Source organism: Callospermophilus lateralis, chromosome 17, assembly GCF_048772815.1.
Source record: "Callospermophilus lateralis isolate mCalLat2 chromosome 17, mCalLat2.hap1, whole genome shotgun sequence".
NCBI lineage: Eukaryota > Metazoa > Chordata > Mammalia > Rodentia > Sciuridae > Callospermophilus > Callospermophilus lateralis.
This window is the reverse complement of record NC_135321.1, coordinates 65,074,766-65,091,112: the sequence shown is the minus strand read 5'-3', so window position 1 is coordinate 65,091,112 and position 16,347 is coordinate 65,074,766. Positions and strand designations below refer to the sequence as shown.

At 45.4% G+C, this 16,347-nt stretch overlaps 1 protein-coding gene across 2 annotated transcripts in view; it reads right to left on the bottom strand.

Annotated features, from left to right (window-relative positions):
* Spire1 (spire type actin nucleation factor 1) overlaps window positions 1–16,347 on the bottom strand; it is a 144,376-nt gene that overhangs the window by 57,321 nt on the left and 70,708 nt on the right. For both annotated transcript variants that reach the window (XM_076837208.1, XM_076837209.1), the window contains exon 4: window positions 13,025–13,150. In XM_076837208.1, coding sequence (XP_076693323.1) covers window positions 13,025–13,150 — 126 coding nt within the window. The remainder of the gene's footprint in view (window positions 1–13,024; window positions 13,151–16,347) is intronic.

Below are 16,347 nucleotides of genomic sequence, written 5' to 3'. Positions count from 1 at the left end.
CTGGGTCCCTCAAGGCACTCCTCATAAACCTGAATTCAGATTTTACCCCTTGGAGCCTACTTCCTGGGGAAACTAAATCCATAACACAGGACATTAAAAATCATTACAACAGACACAGCAGCCAAAGTTTTATGAATTTTAAGGAGATCTTGACTTGCACTGGACTACATATCCCTTCAAAGTCAGCCGTTCTTTGGACCCAGAAATTTTCCGGCTCCTTCGTTTGGCAAAGGCCCTTTTCCTGTTGGGCAATGCATGCCCTGTGGCTGAGCAGAGCTGGTCCACTGCCAGCACCTCACCTCATCCTCACCAGGCAAGGACATGACAGCTTGACCTCTGTGACTGGCTCCCAAGACAGTGAACCTCCAAGACTTTGACCTAAATAACCAACAAATTTCCATGGGAGTCACTGACCTGAAAGGACATGGTTAGAGAACGGCCTCCCGCCTGTCCTGGGAAGGGGGGTGGGAAAGCCCGTCCTAATTAGAGCTGTGCCTAAAGCCAACTGGATGTCCCCATTATTCAGCCAACTAACTCCTCCCTACCTTTCCCATGCTATTTTGAGTGTGATTCTGTCATTAAAATTAAAGTTGTGACAGAATGTGTCACCACAGGTCCAAGAGCTGAGTTCATGATTCTGTTCCTGTGCTCCTCTGGTGCAAGTACAGGAGAAGCAGCAACCAGGTCCAGTCAGCACAGCCTCCTTCGACCCCATCCACGGCTCGCCAACACACCCACCCAACACAGGCCTTCACCGTCTCTGCCTCTGTCTGGGCTAAGCTCAAACCCCAATTCCCTGCTACTAAGAAAATCCATCTCTTCTTAAGATATTGTAGATAATTTAAACGAATGGTCCAAGAACGTCAGGTTCTTTATTTTCCTGAGCAGAACTCTCTGGTGGCGTAGATCCTCCAGGCTGTGTGATTCTAGATGGTATTAAATGGCCCATCCTCATCTGTGAGATGCAGATAATAACAATCACTTTTAGGGTTTTGTTAACATAATATAAAATAACAGAGAAGAAAGCAGCCCTCTCATCGTGGGCATTCAGGAGACAGTACATGTGGAGGACCAACGGACGTCCCTAAGGAGCTGACTGTCAATTTTTATTCCATCACAAAAACACTTTACTCTTTTGAGTTTTACCAAATGATACTTCTCGTCTTCATAAAATCAAATCCTGGCTCAGCAACAAATCAAGGTAAAACAGTGGAGAATCCGTAAATACTACAATTGAACAAGTTTGATCAAATATGTGATTAAAAAGCTTTCTAGTTCACAGAAAGACAAATGAGCTACTTGTCAATTACAGATTTGTCCTGCTTTACAGACAAGCTTCTGTGAATTCTATTTCAGCTTGTGAATGAAAAAAATTTTTTTAATTTGCTTACACAAATGTAATCACAGATGCCAACCTGTGCCTGGAATATGGTGAGAAAGCTCTAATTGGGAGCACCCACATGGTAATTACCTCTCCACATTTCTGACATAACCATGTCAGGCTAGCAATTAGAACTGCTCCATGCCAACATTTTCAGTTCCTGGCATCTTGAAGAAAAAACAAACAGAATCTACCCTGTGAATCACAAGCCTGTCAAATGCTCAGAGAATAATATTAATTCATTTATGAGAGTTCAATGTCAGCTCACAGACATGTCTCCCCTTTTTGATTAAATCTCCATCTTAAAGATCACTGCTTTTTTCCACATCGTTAACCATTTAAACTACATGTCACTTCCCCTGTGCAACGGGCACCTAGAGGAGCTCCTCCGCCATCTCTCACTAAAGCACTCTTGTGAAACATCTGAACAGGGACAGCAGTGAGCAGCCAGGACTGCAATGTGACAAACGTCCTGTGCACACACAACATGCACGATAGGAACATGTCAGACGAAGACAGGCTGGGATAAGGACCCTGAAAGTCACAAATGATGGATGGCCTCACTAAAATGAATAAATGGCAACCACACAAACAGGCATCTGGTGGCAGATTCTGTCTGTCAAAAGTGACATGTTCACCACTTGGAGGGATTAAACCATCTTGGGTCTAGGGAGGAATTGCCAGGCACCTAAATGCTGCAGTTCTGTGCTACTGGGGGTGAGGGGTGGGGGGGATGCAGGGGTGGGGTGGGGTGGGGTATGGGAGGAGGGGCGGGGGGTGCGGGAGGCAGGGGGTGGGCGGCGGCAGGGGGAGCTGTTTACTGAGGTTGGCCTCAAACCTGCGATTCTCCTGCCTCAGACCCTGAGCTACTAGGGCTACAGAAGGCACCACTGTACCTGGCTAGAATAATGCTACTTAAATAGTGGTAGCCATTAGCACTGGTAGAGGGGAAAGTATTTCCTTCCTCAGGACAACTTTTAAAACATTCTGAGAAATGAAAGACAAAAAATTCAACTCATTTCACAGTATAACAGAATGGAAGGTGAAGATGAATAATTCAATAGTTTTTCATAGTAAAACTGTCATAACCTAACTTGTACTTCTAAAAATTTTTTAAATTTTAAAATTTAAAACCAAAAATAGTGAAATTAATATTTAAAAAATATACATCCTTATAAAAATACTTTCTTAGGGCTGGGGTTGTGGCTCAGCGGTAGTGTGCTAACCTAGCATGTGCAAGGCCCTGAGTTCGATTCTCAGCACCACATAAAATAAGTAAACAAAATAAATAATTGTGTCCAACTACAATTAAAAAATAAATATTTAAAAAAACAAAAAACTTGCTTAAAATTCAACCAGAACTGTGCAGAAGTACACTAGCATAACACTAAAAAAAATACTAAACTTGGATAAAAATAATTTATTGTGATAATTACATAGAAAGAATCGAAATAAATAAGGGCAAGAAGTTAACAAAGGAAAAATTTAAAAATCACCTTTGTGATATGAATTTTTAAAATTAATATTTAATTCAACGCTGCTGTTATTTTATTTGTTAATTAATTTCATTTGATAATTATAGCGAAGAAGTTCATATTAAGCATTTATGATGGTCTGGGTGAGGAGAAAAATAATAAATAAACCTAATCAGAAATTCAAATGAAATCCTGGGTATACTGAAAATGAAGATGCTTAATAAATGCTGCTGAAATGATCAAAATTCCATCAGCTTTATAAAGTTGTTCAATCAAATGGATGACTGAAGAGTTACCTGAAAAGAAGATAAAAGTGAAATGAACCTGGGTAAGGAGGAGGATTTACAGGCTGGGGTTCTAGCTCAGTGGTAGAGCACTTGCCTAGTATGTGTGAGGCACTGGGTTCCATCCTCAGCACCACATAAAAAACAAATAAATAAAGTTATTGTGTCTATCTACAACTAAAAATTTGTTTTAAAAAAAGTTGAACCTTTACCTTAAAAAAGAAAATAAAGAAGGATTTAGAAATGCCAAGTAATCATAACTTTTAAATGAAATGCAATACAAAACAGATACGCAGTCAAACAGAAATCCATGCATTTTAGGGAGAAAATTTAAAATTGCCTAGTGGACTAACCTAGTCATAGTGTAAGTTCAGTATGAAACCATCATACGACTTTCGGGTCATGAAAAAATGTTGAGATTGCAAGCTTATCTCAGATGAAGCAAGTGCTGCTATTGAGAATAAGCCCCCACGTCTGGACACCAGATCCAACCAGGATTCCTGGCCCCCGGGACCTCTCTAGCTCACTCTCTGTCTGCGACCTAGTTCCTAGGTACTGGAGGAGTGCATGCTCTTGGCTTACATCATCTCATGGCAGATACTGTCCAGATGAGGAAGGGGATGTGAAAGTGGAAGGAAGGGAGGGGAAGGGAAGGCGGAGAAGCTGCTGTTCCAGGGCTCTTTCACTAGAGCTGCGTGACCAAGAACTGTGGGTCAGAGGCTTATAGACCCAGATTCAGGTTCCGGCTTTCCATCTAAGCTGCTATAGACTGATTGATTGATTGATTATTTATTTACCAAGGATGGAACCCAGGGGCACTTAACCACTGAGCCACATCCCCAGTCCTTTCTTTTATTTTGAGACAAGGTCTTGCTGAGTTGCTGGGGGCCTCACTTAAGCAGCTTGAGGCTGGCTTTGAACTTGCGATCCTCCTGCCTCAGCTCCCAAGCTGCTGCATGCTTCAGAATTTTTAAAAAGCAAATCAGAAATCGGGAGAGAACACAGAGAAAATGGAAGTAACCCCTGACTTTCCCCTCACCTGGCTTCCTGAGCTTTCTCTGAAGCGCGGCCCCTCTCAACATCAGGGCTCTGGGCACCAGCCCACGCACACTATTCCTGATCTAATGCGGCAAATTGGAGCTTGCATCCTCACACATCTACCTTTGTCTGGACACAAGTTTAACAGAGTTTCTATTTTAAAGCAAAACCACCTTTAAAACAAAGGAGTTCCATTTGTAGAAGATTGAATAACTACAAACTCACTGTACCTTGCAACTGAATTGTTCTCCACCTAGTCATCAACAGCAAGAGACGAGACCTGGGACGTTCGTTCATGTTTCTGTGCATGCCTCACTCATTACAAGGGTCATTCTGCCACTTGAATTCAACGAGTCCTGGTGACCTGCATGTGCTCAGAAGCTCACTGCCCAGAACACAGACATGTTCCGTGACACACTGAATGAAGGAAGGAAGCAGCACAGCAGTAGGGGTCGGAGCACTGAAGCACACACCACAGACTTATGCTGGTTCCTGAAGAAAGCATTAGGCCATGAGCAGTCAGAATGCCTGGGCCTTCAAGCCCACCCCCATCAGGCACCTGCCTTCCCCATGAGCATCCTCCTGGGATGTTCCTCCTCAGACAGTGGCTCTGCCCTTGGACAGGTCTGCCCCTTCCTCCCCCTGTCATCTTATACTGCCTCCTCCCTTGCCTGTCCCTTGTCTCTGGGCCTTCACAGGGCCGTATGCATCCACCATTTTGCTGGGCACTTGGGCTTCAAGACGCTCTTAGGTGCATCCACAGCACCCTGCATACACATCAGTCTTCTCACACTACTCTAGGATGGCTGCTCCTAGACGGTCACCCTTACTCAGCTAGAAGTTTTGTGAGGACAGAGACCCATTCACCTTTATTATGGTTAGGGTAAGGGGTGTCCCCCAGAAGTCCTGTGTCGATGCAGGATGTTCAGAGGTGGAAGGGCTCGACTGTGAGAGCTGGGCCCTAGTCGGCCCATCCTAGTCTGAACGAGCTGACTGGGTGGTAGCTGTAGGCAAGGGACAGCATGACCAGGGGAGGGGGTCTCTAGGGGAGCCCTGGAAGGGTGCATCTTCTTGAGGCCCCTTTGCTCTGCTTCCCAGCTGCCAGAGGCTGAGCAACTTTCCTCCACCTCGCCCTTCCCCCATGATGTGCTGCCTGACCTGGGCCCAGAGCAGTGGATTTGGCCATCTATGGACTGAGACCTCTGAAACTGAGAGCCAAACAAGTTGTTCTTCTCGGGTATTCTGGTTGCAGCGACAACAAACTATCATAACCCTATTCACCATTGTACTCCCAACGGGGGAAAACAGTAACGACACTTAACAATGGCTTGTCGGGAACCAATGGGTTAATGTGCTTGATGTCTCCCAGTGGCAGCCAGTGCGGGGTAAGTATGGCAGAAATGCTGCTTACTGCTACAGTGGCACATGTCACAGAGCACACCAGTCACATATTACATGGATGAACTAATTTTGCCATTTGGTCCTCGTTCTCCTTAAACCTAGAACTTCTTTACCCACTAGCATTTCTGATATTGGAAATAGCTATCACATTCTGCCAATTCTACACCAAAACCCCCAGCGTCTTCACTGCTTCTCCTCTATTGAGACTCGCAGCCAATCACGTGCACAGCAGTCCTGACCTGCCATCCCAGGTATGTGTTACTTGTTGTTTCTAAAATACTGGAAGGCACGGCTGATCCAATTCCTCCTATCTCCCTCAGTGGCTAATCTGTTCCAGTTTATTACAACCAGACTTGGGTTTTCCTATACATATGAAGAAATGAGAGGCAAAGGGCGGGGCTACCTGATTACAAGAATATCACAAGGATTAAGTGCCAACATAAGCAAGGAGCGGGCCACTCAGGGTCGTAAGGACAGCGATGCAGGCTATCTGGGCTCTGAGCTGCTGCACAGGGCTTTGGGGTGTATAAACTGTCCTACCGTGAAAATCTTTTAAAAACTAATAAAAATCAAGTAGGGCACCCAATCTCCCCCAACCCCTCAGCCTCTCACTGTGGACAGCAAGACACACATGAGGGGCTGGCCCAGGGGCAGGACCAGGGCTGACCACAGTGCAGGGTTCCTGGTGTTGCCTCCTGCCTCCTACTGGCAACTGAAGGCTAACCTTCTTCAAAATGGAATAATTTGTTAAAAAAAAAAATCTGATTTTACTGACATAAGGCAAGCTGAGGAAGAAGCAAGGGAAACACCTAAACAAAACACGCAAGATTTCATCCTGGGCCTCAATTCTGGACTCTGACAATGTGAAGAGACCCCTGCCCCCAGCAGCTCACGGTGCAGGGGAGGCCCGTCCACTACCCGACACCCCCAGCAGCCCACGGTGCAGGGGAGGCCAGTCCCCTGTCACTTCTACACAACGCCCCCAGGAGCTCAAGGTGCAGGGGAGGCCCGTCCCCTGTACTACTACAGGATGCCCCCAGCAGCTCACAGCGCAGGGTAGGCCTGTCCACTGTCACTACTACATGATGCCAGCAGCAATTGGAAGAAGACAGAGCCGGGTGCACTGCACACTAATAGAGGATGAAGAATGAACTCTGGACAGTGGACTCAGACCTAGATCCTAAGCAGAAACAGGCATTCTGTTGTGGGGAGAAGAAGGAAAGAGCAGCTTCAGCTGGGTGCAGACTCCCTGGATGCTCATGCAAGGGAAGTACAGGCGGCGCAGCAGTTGAAGGAAGAGCCTCTGGGGTGAGATGGCCTCGGGGAGGGTGCCTGCAGCCCGCGGCACCCCCAGTTGCACCTGCAAGCACCCAGTATGCTTGGGACAAGCTGCGTGGTACAGCTCCTCTCGGTGGCACATCTCAAGTTCACAGCTGCAGAATCAGGCAGAAAGACCCCTCAGGGATACCTGCTCACTGATGTCTACAGAGGAACACGAGAGAAACCAAGAAAACACCTGTCCCCATGACAGCTGCCAGACAGGAAGGTACAGGGCACAGTGCCCAGTATGAGGAACCATCATGGGGTAGCCTGAGGTGACTGGCAGTAGATGCCTCAAGAATATGAGTGGAAAATTATAACCGAGGGGAGAATGAACAAAGAACTCATCAGAGGAGGTAAGACGTCAACAAGAAGCTAACTAAGCACCACAGATGTCGCCACACTTGGGATCAAAGATCATCACACTCGGCTAATGACAATGAAAACCCTGAAGAAACCTAAGATGGCTTGACTACCTGAGACGCCTCGCCTCTCACATGACTGAAGGTCTGGAATACCTTCAGTGCGGTGTGGCATGCATGGTGCCAGCCGCAGCCAGGGGAGACGACTCCCATCACTCTGAGGATGCCATCTGTAGAAAACACATCCTGACATGGAAGGTCAGGTTTACACGCCACCCTTACATACAGGACATCCAGCTGCTCGCCAGGCATGAGGCATGCTCATGCCTGCTCCCTTCCAAGGACATCAAACTGCTCTGAGACAATCCAGCAGGCCCATGCAAGTCTTTTCTATCATTTAGAGAATAACTTCAAAGGATTTTATTTGTCATTTAAGAAGAAAATCACATCATAAGAAGAGATCAGAATAGAAACAAATGTACTCTAAAATGAACAGATGATGAAATACCAGGAAATGCACTTTATGAAGAACCCAGTCTCACCACGCCTATAATCCCAGCTACTTGGGAGGCTGAAGGAGAATGACAAGTTCAAAGGGCAACCATAAGTTCAAAGGGCAACTCGGTAAGACCCTTTCTCAAATAAACTGAAAAAGTCTGGGGATGTAACTCAGTGGTAAAGTGCCCTTGGATTTATTCCCAGGACCACAAAAAGCAAACCCAAAACAACAAAGAAAACACCCACCTAGGCTCTGGAGTGGAGGCCCTGGGCAGGTCTCTAGCACCCAGAAATGGGAGGGGGGGAGCTTAAAGTACCCATATTCAGTAAATGGGTACTTACTGCCACTTTATAGGACAATGGTGGCACTTGAAAACAGATTTTGAAAATCCTGACACTTCAAAGCATTGTATACCATGACAGGTTTTATATTTTAATCATTGCCAATTAAATAAATAAAGAATTGAATATAATTAAAGTGCTTTCAGATCATTAAATCAGGAAGGGTATCAGCAACTGAGCTCAAATGTTCATATACTATGATTTTACCCCAAGTTACATAAACACAGACATAATTATACACTGATATAAGGTAGTTTGAAAGATCATTGATAATTTAACTTTTTATTTTGTTTACTCTGAGGCTATTTTGAAAATTTCACTTGGCTCAAACTTATATAGACTGCTGATTTTTTTTTTTTTTTGGGGGGGGTACTTGGGATTGAACCCAGGGGCACTTACCACTGAGCCAAATCCCCAGTGCCCCCTCCTTTTTTTTTTTTTTTTTTAGTACCATGGACTGAACCCAGGACCTTGTGCATGCAAGGCAGGCACTCTACCAACTGAACTATATCTCTAGCACCCATCCTGTTTTATTTTATTTAGAGACAGGGTCTTGCTAAGTTGCTGAGGCTGGCTTTGAAATCACAATCCTCCTGCCTCAGCCTCCTGAGTTGCTGGGATTACAGGTGTGTGACACCATGCCCAGCAATACTGTCTGATTCTTAAAATGCATTAAGTATTTGAGATCCTCAAGAAAAAATATCAAATAAATATGTAATATTTTATTAGTAGTGTGAACTCAGCATTCTTAAGGTTAAAACCACTGACATACATACATGAACTAACATCTATGAAAACTTTCTTTCATTTCAAGAATACCTTATATATTATAAAAGAAAACCTACTTGTTTTTTATTTAAAATTTCTATGTCTTTTCTTTTTTCCTAAATTGTGTGTTTTATGTCATAAGAAAACCTATGTGACCCTGCAAGACTTCATCCTGAGACCTCAGTGCTGACAGGCAGTTTGTGTAACTAAATGGCTCAGAACCTCTCAGAGCCAAATTTGCATGTGCTCCACGGCTCGCCTGTCAGGACTCCTTACTAGATGAAGGCGTGCAAGCTTACAGAATGGCAAGAACAGAAGAAGACCTCATCTACAGTCCATAAATGTTCCCATGTTCACTGGACTACGTGACCAAGATCTTCCAAATATGCTTTCAAAACTGACTCCTTTCAACCAGAAGAAATCCTTTGGGTTCTGGGAAGACACAGAAGCATATGAATGATTTCAGTTCAGCAAGCGTTTCTAGAGGGTTTCCTACGTGCCCCACACGGCGTGATGGCTTCAAACACAAACCAGCACCTGGTCCAGTTGTGGAGACGAGTCTCAAGGATGTAAGCAAATGGCCGTCACTGAGTCTGAAAAGTGAGAGGACACAAGAGAGGCAGGGGCAGCAGAGGGGTCAGTGCTGTTAGGGGTGGAGGGAAGTGATGAGGATGTCACACAGAAAGCAGCAAGAGGGCAGGGCTTGATAGGGGCTGACCACATAAAAAGAGCCCAGCATGCAAGGGCTGCAAACATAGACAGCATGATGCTCTCCAACAGCACAGGGTGATGTACACATGAGGAAGGCAGCACTGTGAAGAAGAACAAAACCAGGCGGGCACGGTGGCACACATCTGTCACTCCAGCAGCTTAGGAGGCTGAGGCGGGAAGACTGAGAGTTCAAAGCCAGCCTCAGCAGTGGTGAGGTGCTAAGCAACTCAGGGAGATCCTGTCTCTAAGTAAAATACAAAATAGAGCTGGGGAGGTGGCTCAGGGGTTGAGAGTCCCTGAGTTCAATCCCTGGTACCAAAAAAAAAAAAAAAAAAAAAAAGAGAGAGAGAACAAAACCTAAATAGATGACGCACACTGGAGGCCTCCATCACAATGAACTTTAACTGTTCTCCACAGTGACAGGGTGCCATGTTAACCAGGACAGCAAGTCCCTGGGGTCAGAGCAGTCAGTCAGGACAACCAGCCTAAGAAAGGAGCTACTGCCTCCTACAATGGGGCAGGCGAGAGGCCAGGCAGGAAAGCGCTGGCTGCCCCTGGCCTGCTAATTCCAACAGACGGCACTGAGGCAGGGTCAAGAGTCCTGCAGGCAGGGGAAGGATGTCACTGCTGAGCAGTACTGGACAGAAAGCTCACCGGGGGCCCACAGGAGGAAAGGGGAGGGGCCAGGAATGGAAGGCGTGGATCAGAGGGGAGGGCTGCCCAGCGCTGGGGAGGCAGGCTGTGAGTCCCTGTGCCCCGGCAGAGACCAACAGCGCACTGGCTGGCACCAAGGTGGAAGGGGGCAGGCAGGCCACCTGCCCACAAGCCTGCCAGGTCACACCTGTCACCTCCTGTGCTGGGTCATAGGGCACACACAACACACAGGATTTGGGCCTGGAGCAGGCCTCCTACTCTGTGATCTACAAAAATTAGCCATCAACAAAGAGGAAGATGAACTGGACGGAGAGGGTCTCGGTGATGAAGGCCACCTGCAAGGAGGCTGTTGTCATGATGGAGGCAAGACAGCGGACACAGACTCCTGGAAAGTGACTGAACCCAGTCCAGACAAGAAAGGAAGTGGAGCCGGAAGGGCTGATAGACCGGAAGACAGTCACTGCGCTGGCTGCAGTGGGCCAGGCCTGAGGACAGGCGCTGGGCCAGAAGCGGAACCAGGGCCAGGGTTCTGACATGTGACAAACACAGGTTTTTATGAGGAGAAGGTGTAATTAGGTGGCAGAGCCCCAACAAGAGGAATGGCAGGACTGTGCCATTTTTCTTCTTTTCTTGAACTCCCCCGAGAGGAGCTGATGACAGCAATGGAGGGTTGAGACTGACTGGGGGACTGCATAAGCGTCAAAGAAAGAAGGCAACTGCCCAGGGCGGCCACAGGCACAGAAGCTGTGCAGAGAGAGAACCAGGAGACAGTGCCCAGAAGAGCCTGAGCAGTCGGGCAAGACTGAGGGTGATCAACAGCAAGGCACAGAGCAGGAGGGGTGGGGAAGCAGGGCGGATGGAGACGCGGCTGGAACCCACCCCAAGGCCTGGCTGGTCCCCCAGGCCCAGCACCCAGCACCCAGCACTGCTGCTCCAACTGCCTGGGTGGTCCCTCAAGCCCAGCACCCGGCATTGCTTCTCCAACTGCCAGTTTTCTTATTTAAACAGACTTGGATCATGGTTAAACCTCTTTCTGAGAATGTGTTTGCGTATCTGGAAGAGTCAAGTTCTAATTAGGAGCCAAGGAAACTTTTTAAGAAGCTCACTGGGTGGGGTACAGTGGTAAAAATACTAATGCTGTTCTTTATGCTCAGAAGCAGCTTCTGAGGGCTGGAGATGTGGCTCAAGCGGTAGCGCGCTCGCCTGGCATGCGTGCGGCCCGGGTTCGATCCTCAGCACCACATACAAGCAACGATGTTGTGTCCACTGAAAACTAAATAAATAAATAAGTATTAAAATTCTCTCTCTCTGTAAAAAAAAAAAGAAGCAGCTTCTGAGCACATCTGTGCTGGAGATGTCAGAAGCCATTCAATCTGCCGTACTAACTCTGCAGCACTGTACTCACATCCTTGAACTGAAGCTCTGCGGAGAGCAACCTCAACCTCACCTAACCAGGAAGAAGAGGACAGCCTTAAACTGTGACCTTTCCTACCACTTACTACAACTTAGTTGGGGGTGTTTTCACATATTCACTTGGAAGCTGTATCAGCTGCTGTTTCCTCTGAACCCATCCATGCTGGGCAGCCGGTCCGTAACATGTGCAATGACCCTCCAAATAACATACAGTTCGCCTTTCTCCACCCTGGCCTGGTGATGTCTTTCCTCTTGGGTCCAATTTTATGAACTTAAAAAAAAAAAAAAAAAAAAAAAAGGCATAGCTTCTCACTGGCCTACCATTACAAAAAAAAAAAAAGACTGTAGGCAGTGTGCTGGCTAGAGCAAATGAAGAAGCCCAAAGCTCATCTTCACAGGTACCTGACGGACTCAGGTAAGGGCAGATTATTGAGGATGATGTGGCTGAGACACCCCTCACCTCCTTTTTACCAGGGCTAAGTCTTACTTGGCAATGAGGTTACTTTTTCCTTCTTTGATTCTGCATCCAATATGTGTCTCTCCCCAAATCATGCATAGTGAATCTTAGTCTAGTGCTTCAGATAAACTCTGTACTTAAGGCATTGAAATACTGCTTCTGTTCCCTATCGTGATCCAGAATGCTGTGCCATTTCAGATGAGATCTCACTGAATCTTCACAACCATCTAACTCAGAACATGATGATTCACCCTCTAAATAGAGTGACACAATATTTTAAACTCACAGGCATTAATAAACAATAAAAAAGATATCCCAAGTAAGGTTTTAGGTTATCCATACATTAATTCCAAGCTCCTCCACTAAATCTTTCATCAAATCCAATCAGAAGTAGGGGTCACCTTCTTTCAGAGTTCCTGTCCTTTCCTGAAAAAGGCACTAACATGTTTCAGAATGGACAAAAGAAAGCATGGCAGGGCAGGTGACAAGCAGGTATGCGGGAAGCTGGTGCAGCCAGCTGAGGCGTCCTTGTTCCCCACTAGGAAGGAAACTTCATGAAAACCTTTGTTTTATAAAATGGATTCACGCTGCTCATATGTAACAAGAGATTTCCTGGAGCTGGGGATGTGGCTCAAGCGGTAACGCGTTCGCCTGGCATGCGCGGGGCGCTGGGTTGGATCCTCAGCACCTCATAAAGATGCTGTGTCCACTGAAAAACAAATATTTAAAAAAAAAATTCTCTCTCTTTTAAAAAAAAAAAAAAAAAAGAAGAGACTTCCTTATGCCTAAGTTGCTTCTTTCCTAAACAGGTTCCAGTACTCACCAGAAAGCAGGATGGGGATGGACATTTTAAGGTTCACAGGGAGGACAAGGTTGAGGACTCACGTGTGCCATCCCCGACATCAGCAGACAGCACTCACCTCCTTTGCACTCTTGATTTTAGTCAGGAACGTGTGGAGCTCCATGGTTTCAGCAAACAGTGCACGACACACTGCCTGATAATGATTTGGTGCCTCTGACTCAGCTGGGAGATGAGCAGCACACAGCTACAGAAGAGGAAATCAACAGAGAAGGTCTGTGGTCAGGGTTCATACCGGGAAAGCAGCCGCACCTATGTATGCTCCCGTGAGACAGAAAGGCAACCCTCCTCACCCAGGGCCATCAGTTCCTACACAATTACATGGGGAGGACCAGTAACCAACCAATGCTCAACAATACACGAGGCTGGCTGAATTAGCTTCTCCCTGAAAATGACCAGGCATGTATCAAAGTTTAGGTTGGGAACAGAAAGGGAATTACCATTTACTGGTAAAAATGAGAGTATCTTAACAGCTACTATATACTCAACTGTTGTCATGCCAGGTCCTATATCTGACATGCCATTAGGCAGCCTATTATCATGTACTATTCTGTGAAACCCTGACTTTTCCCCTTTTTGTGCAAAGGAAGATGACAGTGAGAGAAGCCAGGTTAACCTGTCCACAGTCAGAGATCTGAGAAGAGGGATACTATCACAATACTACCTGGTACTGAGGCCCAGGCTCACTCTAGTACATGTTGACCTTTATAAGTAGTAAAAAGAATGTCAGGAAAACATTTGGACTCAGGAGAAGGTGCTTGGGAGTGGAACAAAAGGGCAGCAGGAGCCCACTGATGCTTCCTGTCCTGCCATCCTGGACTCCACAGAGCACATGACCCTCACATCATCATTTGCAGCAAAATACACCATTTAATGTCATGCAGACAATATACCACTTTATTTGTTTTCAAATCTTTAAATGGTGCATTATAATTTCACATAATAGTGAACTTCATCATACATGCACCATTTATTTTATTAGATTGCAAAGATACCTCCCAGGAGTCCAATGCACTGGAATAACCATTTTTCTATAATAATTATATATCCATATACAATAGCTATATTTTAAAGTACTCCATTTACATTAAAAAGCTATAAGAGCCAGGTGTGGTGGCATACACCTGTAATCCCTATGACTCAGGAGGCTGGGGCAGGTGGACCACAAGTTCAAGGTCAGACTCAACAACTTAGCAAGACCCCGTCTCAAAAATGAAAAGGGCTGGAGATGTAGCTCAGTGGTAAAGTGTCCCTGGGTACATTAAATAAATAAATGCTGTAAATAAGTTTTCCCTTAATAAATTTGACATTAATACAATTACTAGGGGCTGGGGATGTGGCTCAAGTGGTATCGCGCTCGCCTGGCATGCGTGCGGCCCGGGTTCGATCCTCAGCACCACATACAAACAAAGATGTTGTGTCCGCCGATAACTAAAAAATAAATAATAAAATTCTTTCTCTCTCTCTCTCTCTCTCTCTCTCTCTCTCTCTCAAAAAAAAATACAAATACTAAATGAACATGTCATTACATTTTAATAATTGCCATCAATTGAAGAGTACTAAGCTGGAAATGGAAATGCCAGGGCAGGAGGAAGAGAGGGACTGGGTTATTGGTTTTTTTTGTTGTTGTTGTTGTTTGTTTGTTTGGTGGGGCTGGGTAGAACGCAGGGCCAGATGCATCCATTCTTAGGGAGAAGCACTCAGTGGGAGAACTTGGTACTAGGGCTTCCTTCAGAGCTGCAATCACTGGACCATTGAGCCCAATCAGAAAGGCCAAAGAAGATGCCTGCCTGAGTGTATACTCGGCACGCTCTGCGTGGCAGGCACAGCAATAGGGAAAACTGTCCCCATGCTTTTAATAGTGCCAGGCCTGAAAATCATGCAACAACTCCTGACTCACACCTTGCTCAACAGTCGATCTGGGAACTGTAAATTCTAATAATCACTGTGAAGGAAGTCAGCATCGTGGTGGAGGGCATGAGCTAGCTGGGAGCGGTGGCTTGCTGAACCGCCCAGCTCGGGAAACTGCTAGCTTGGGAAAAGATCAAGGTTCAAAACATGAAGTACGGTTTCTGTAGAACACAGGTCGCTTTCCACAGGTAAAGTCAAATATATATGGTTAATATAATTTTAACCCTTGGACACCCAGAAAGACTTGTTTCATGTCCTAGAATGGTCAAATTTTTCATTGTTCCACACAAACTTAAAAAGAACATGTACTCTGGGTGCTGGGTCCCATGATGTCAGTTTGCTGTTCCCACTGTCCACATACCCTTTCTTTGATGGATGCTGAGAGACACAAAACCTCCCTCAAGGACCATGGATCTGTCAATTTCTCCATATAATTTTATCAATTTTAATTTTATTTAATTCAATATGTTGTTAATGCGACTAGTTATAGGCTGTTATTAGGTGCACACAAATTTAGAATTGCTACTTCTCTTTAGTGAATCAAATTTCTATCACTAAGTATACTTTTTATCTGTAGTAATGCATTTTAAGTCCAGTTTATCTGAAAAGAATATCTACAATAGCTTTCTTTTGGTTAGAATGCTGTATCTTTTTTTGTTCTTTTACTTTCAAGTTTTCTTTGTCCTTGTATTTATGAATATGTCCTTTGTAAGAACATATGGCTGGATTTTGTATTTTTAATGCAGTCTAAAAATATTTCTCTTTTAATTAGAGTGTTTTCGGCGAGTACAATCCATAGAAACAGTGTGAGCCACATACGTGACTTAAGAGTTTTCTGCTGAACACATAAAGAGTACAAAAAAACACTGAAACTGACCTTGAGAATATAGTTTAGCTAACCTGATAAAATACATATTATACAATACTTCAAATTACAGTCAATATAAAAATTCTTAAGGAGATATTTTACATTATTTCTGGGTGTTTTGGAATGCAATATGCATTTTACACTTTTTGCACATCATCTCAGGTGATCGAGCTGTGGCTGCTACCGTCCTGAGCAAGAGCAGTCCCACCAATTCAGGTGTTAGGACACTGTCCTCCACGTGCCTCTACCTGTCCAACTGCTCTCTGTTCAAAGCTTTATCATTCTTCCCATTTCTTCTTTCACACAGTCAAAATTATTTTATGACCTTGTCCCCTCCCCTACCAGCTCAAAATCTACAAATTATTTTACTTTCTTTTATTGGCTTCCCTAGAGATGGGCTATGTTCTTCATCACAATCTAATAAATTAGTGCTCTAACCTGCTACGGTCTGGACTTGTCCCCCAAAGAACCGCGTGTTGAAGACGAGGTGCCAGCTCCATTCTCTGGGAGGTGGTGGGATCTCTAAGAGGAGGGTCTAGGGGACTCCTGGTCACTGGGGATATGCTGCCAAAGGGGGTGGTGGGATCTCTAACAGGAGGGTCCAA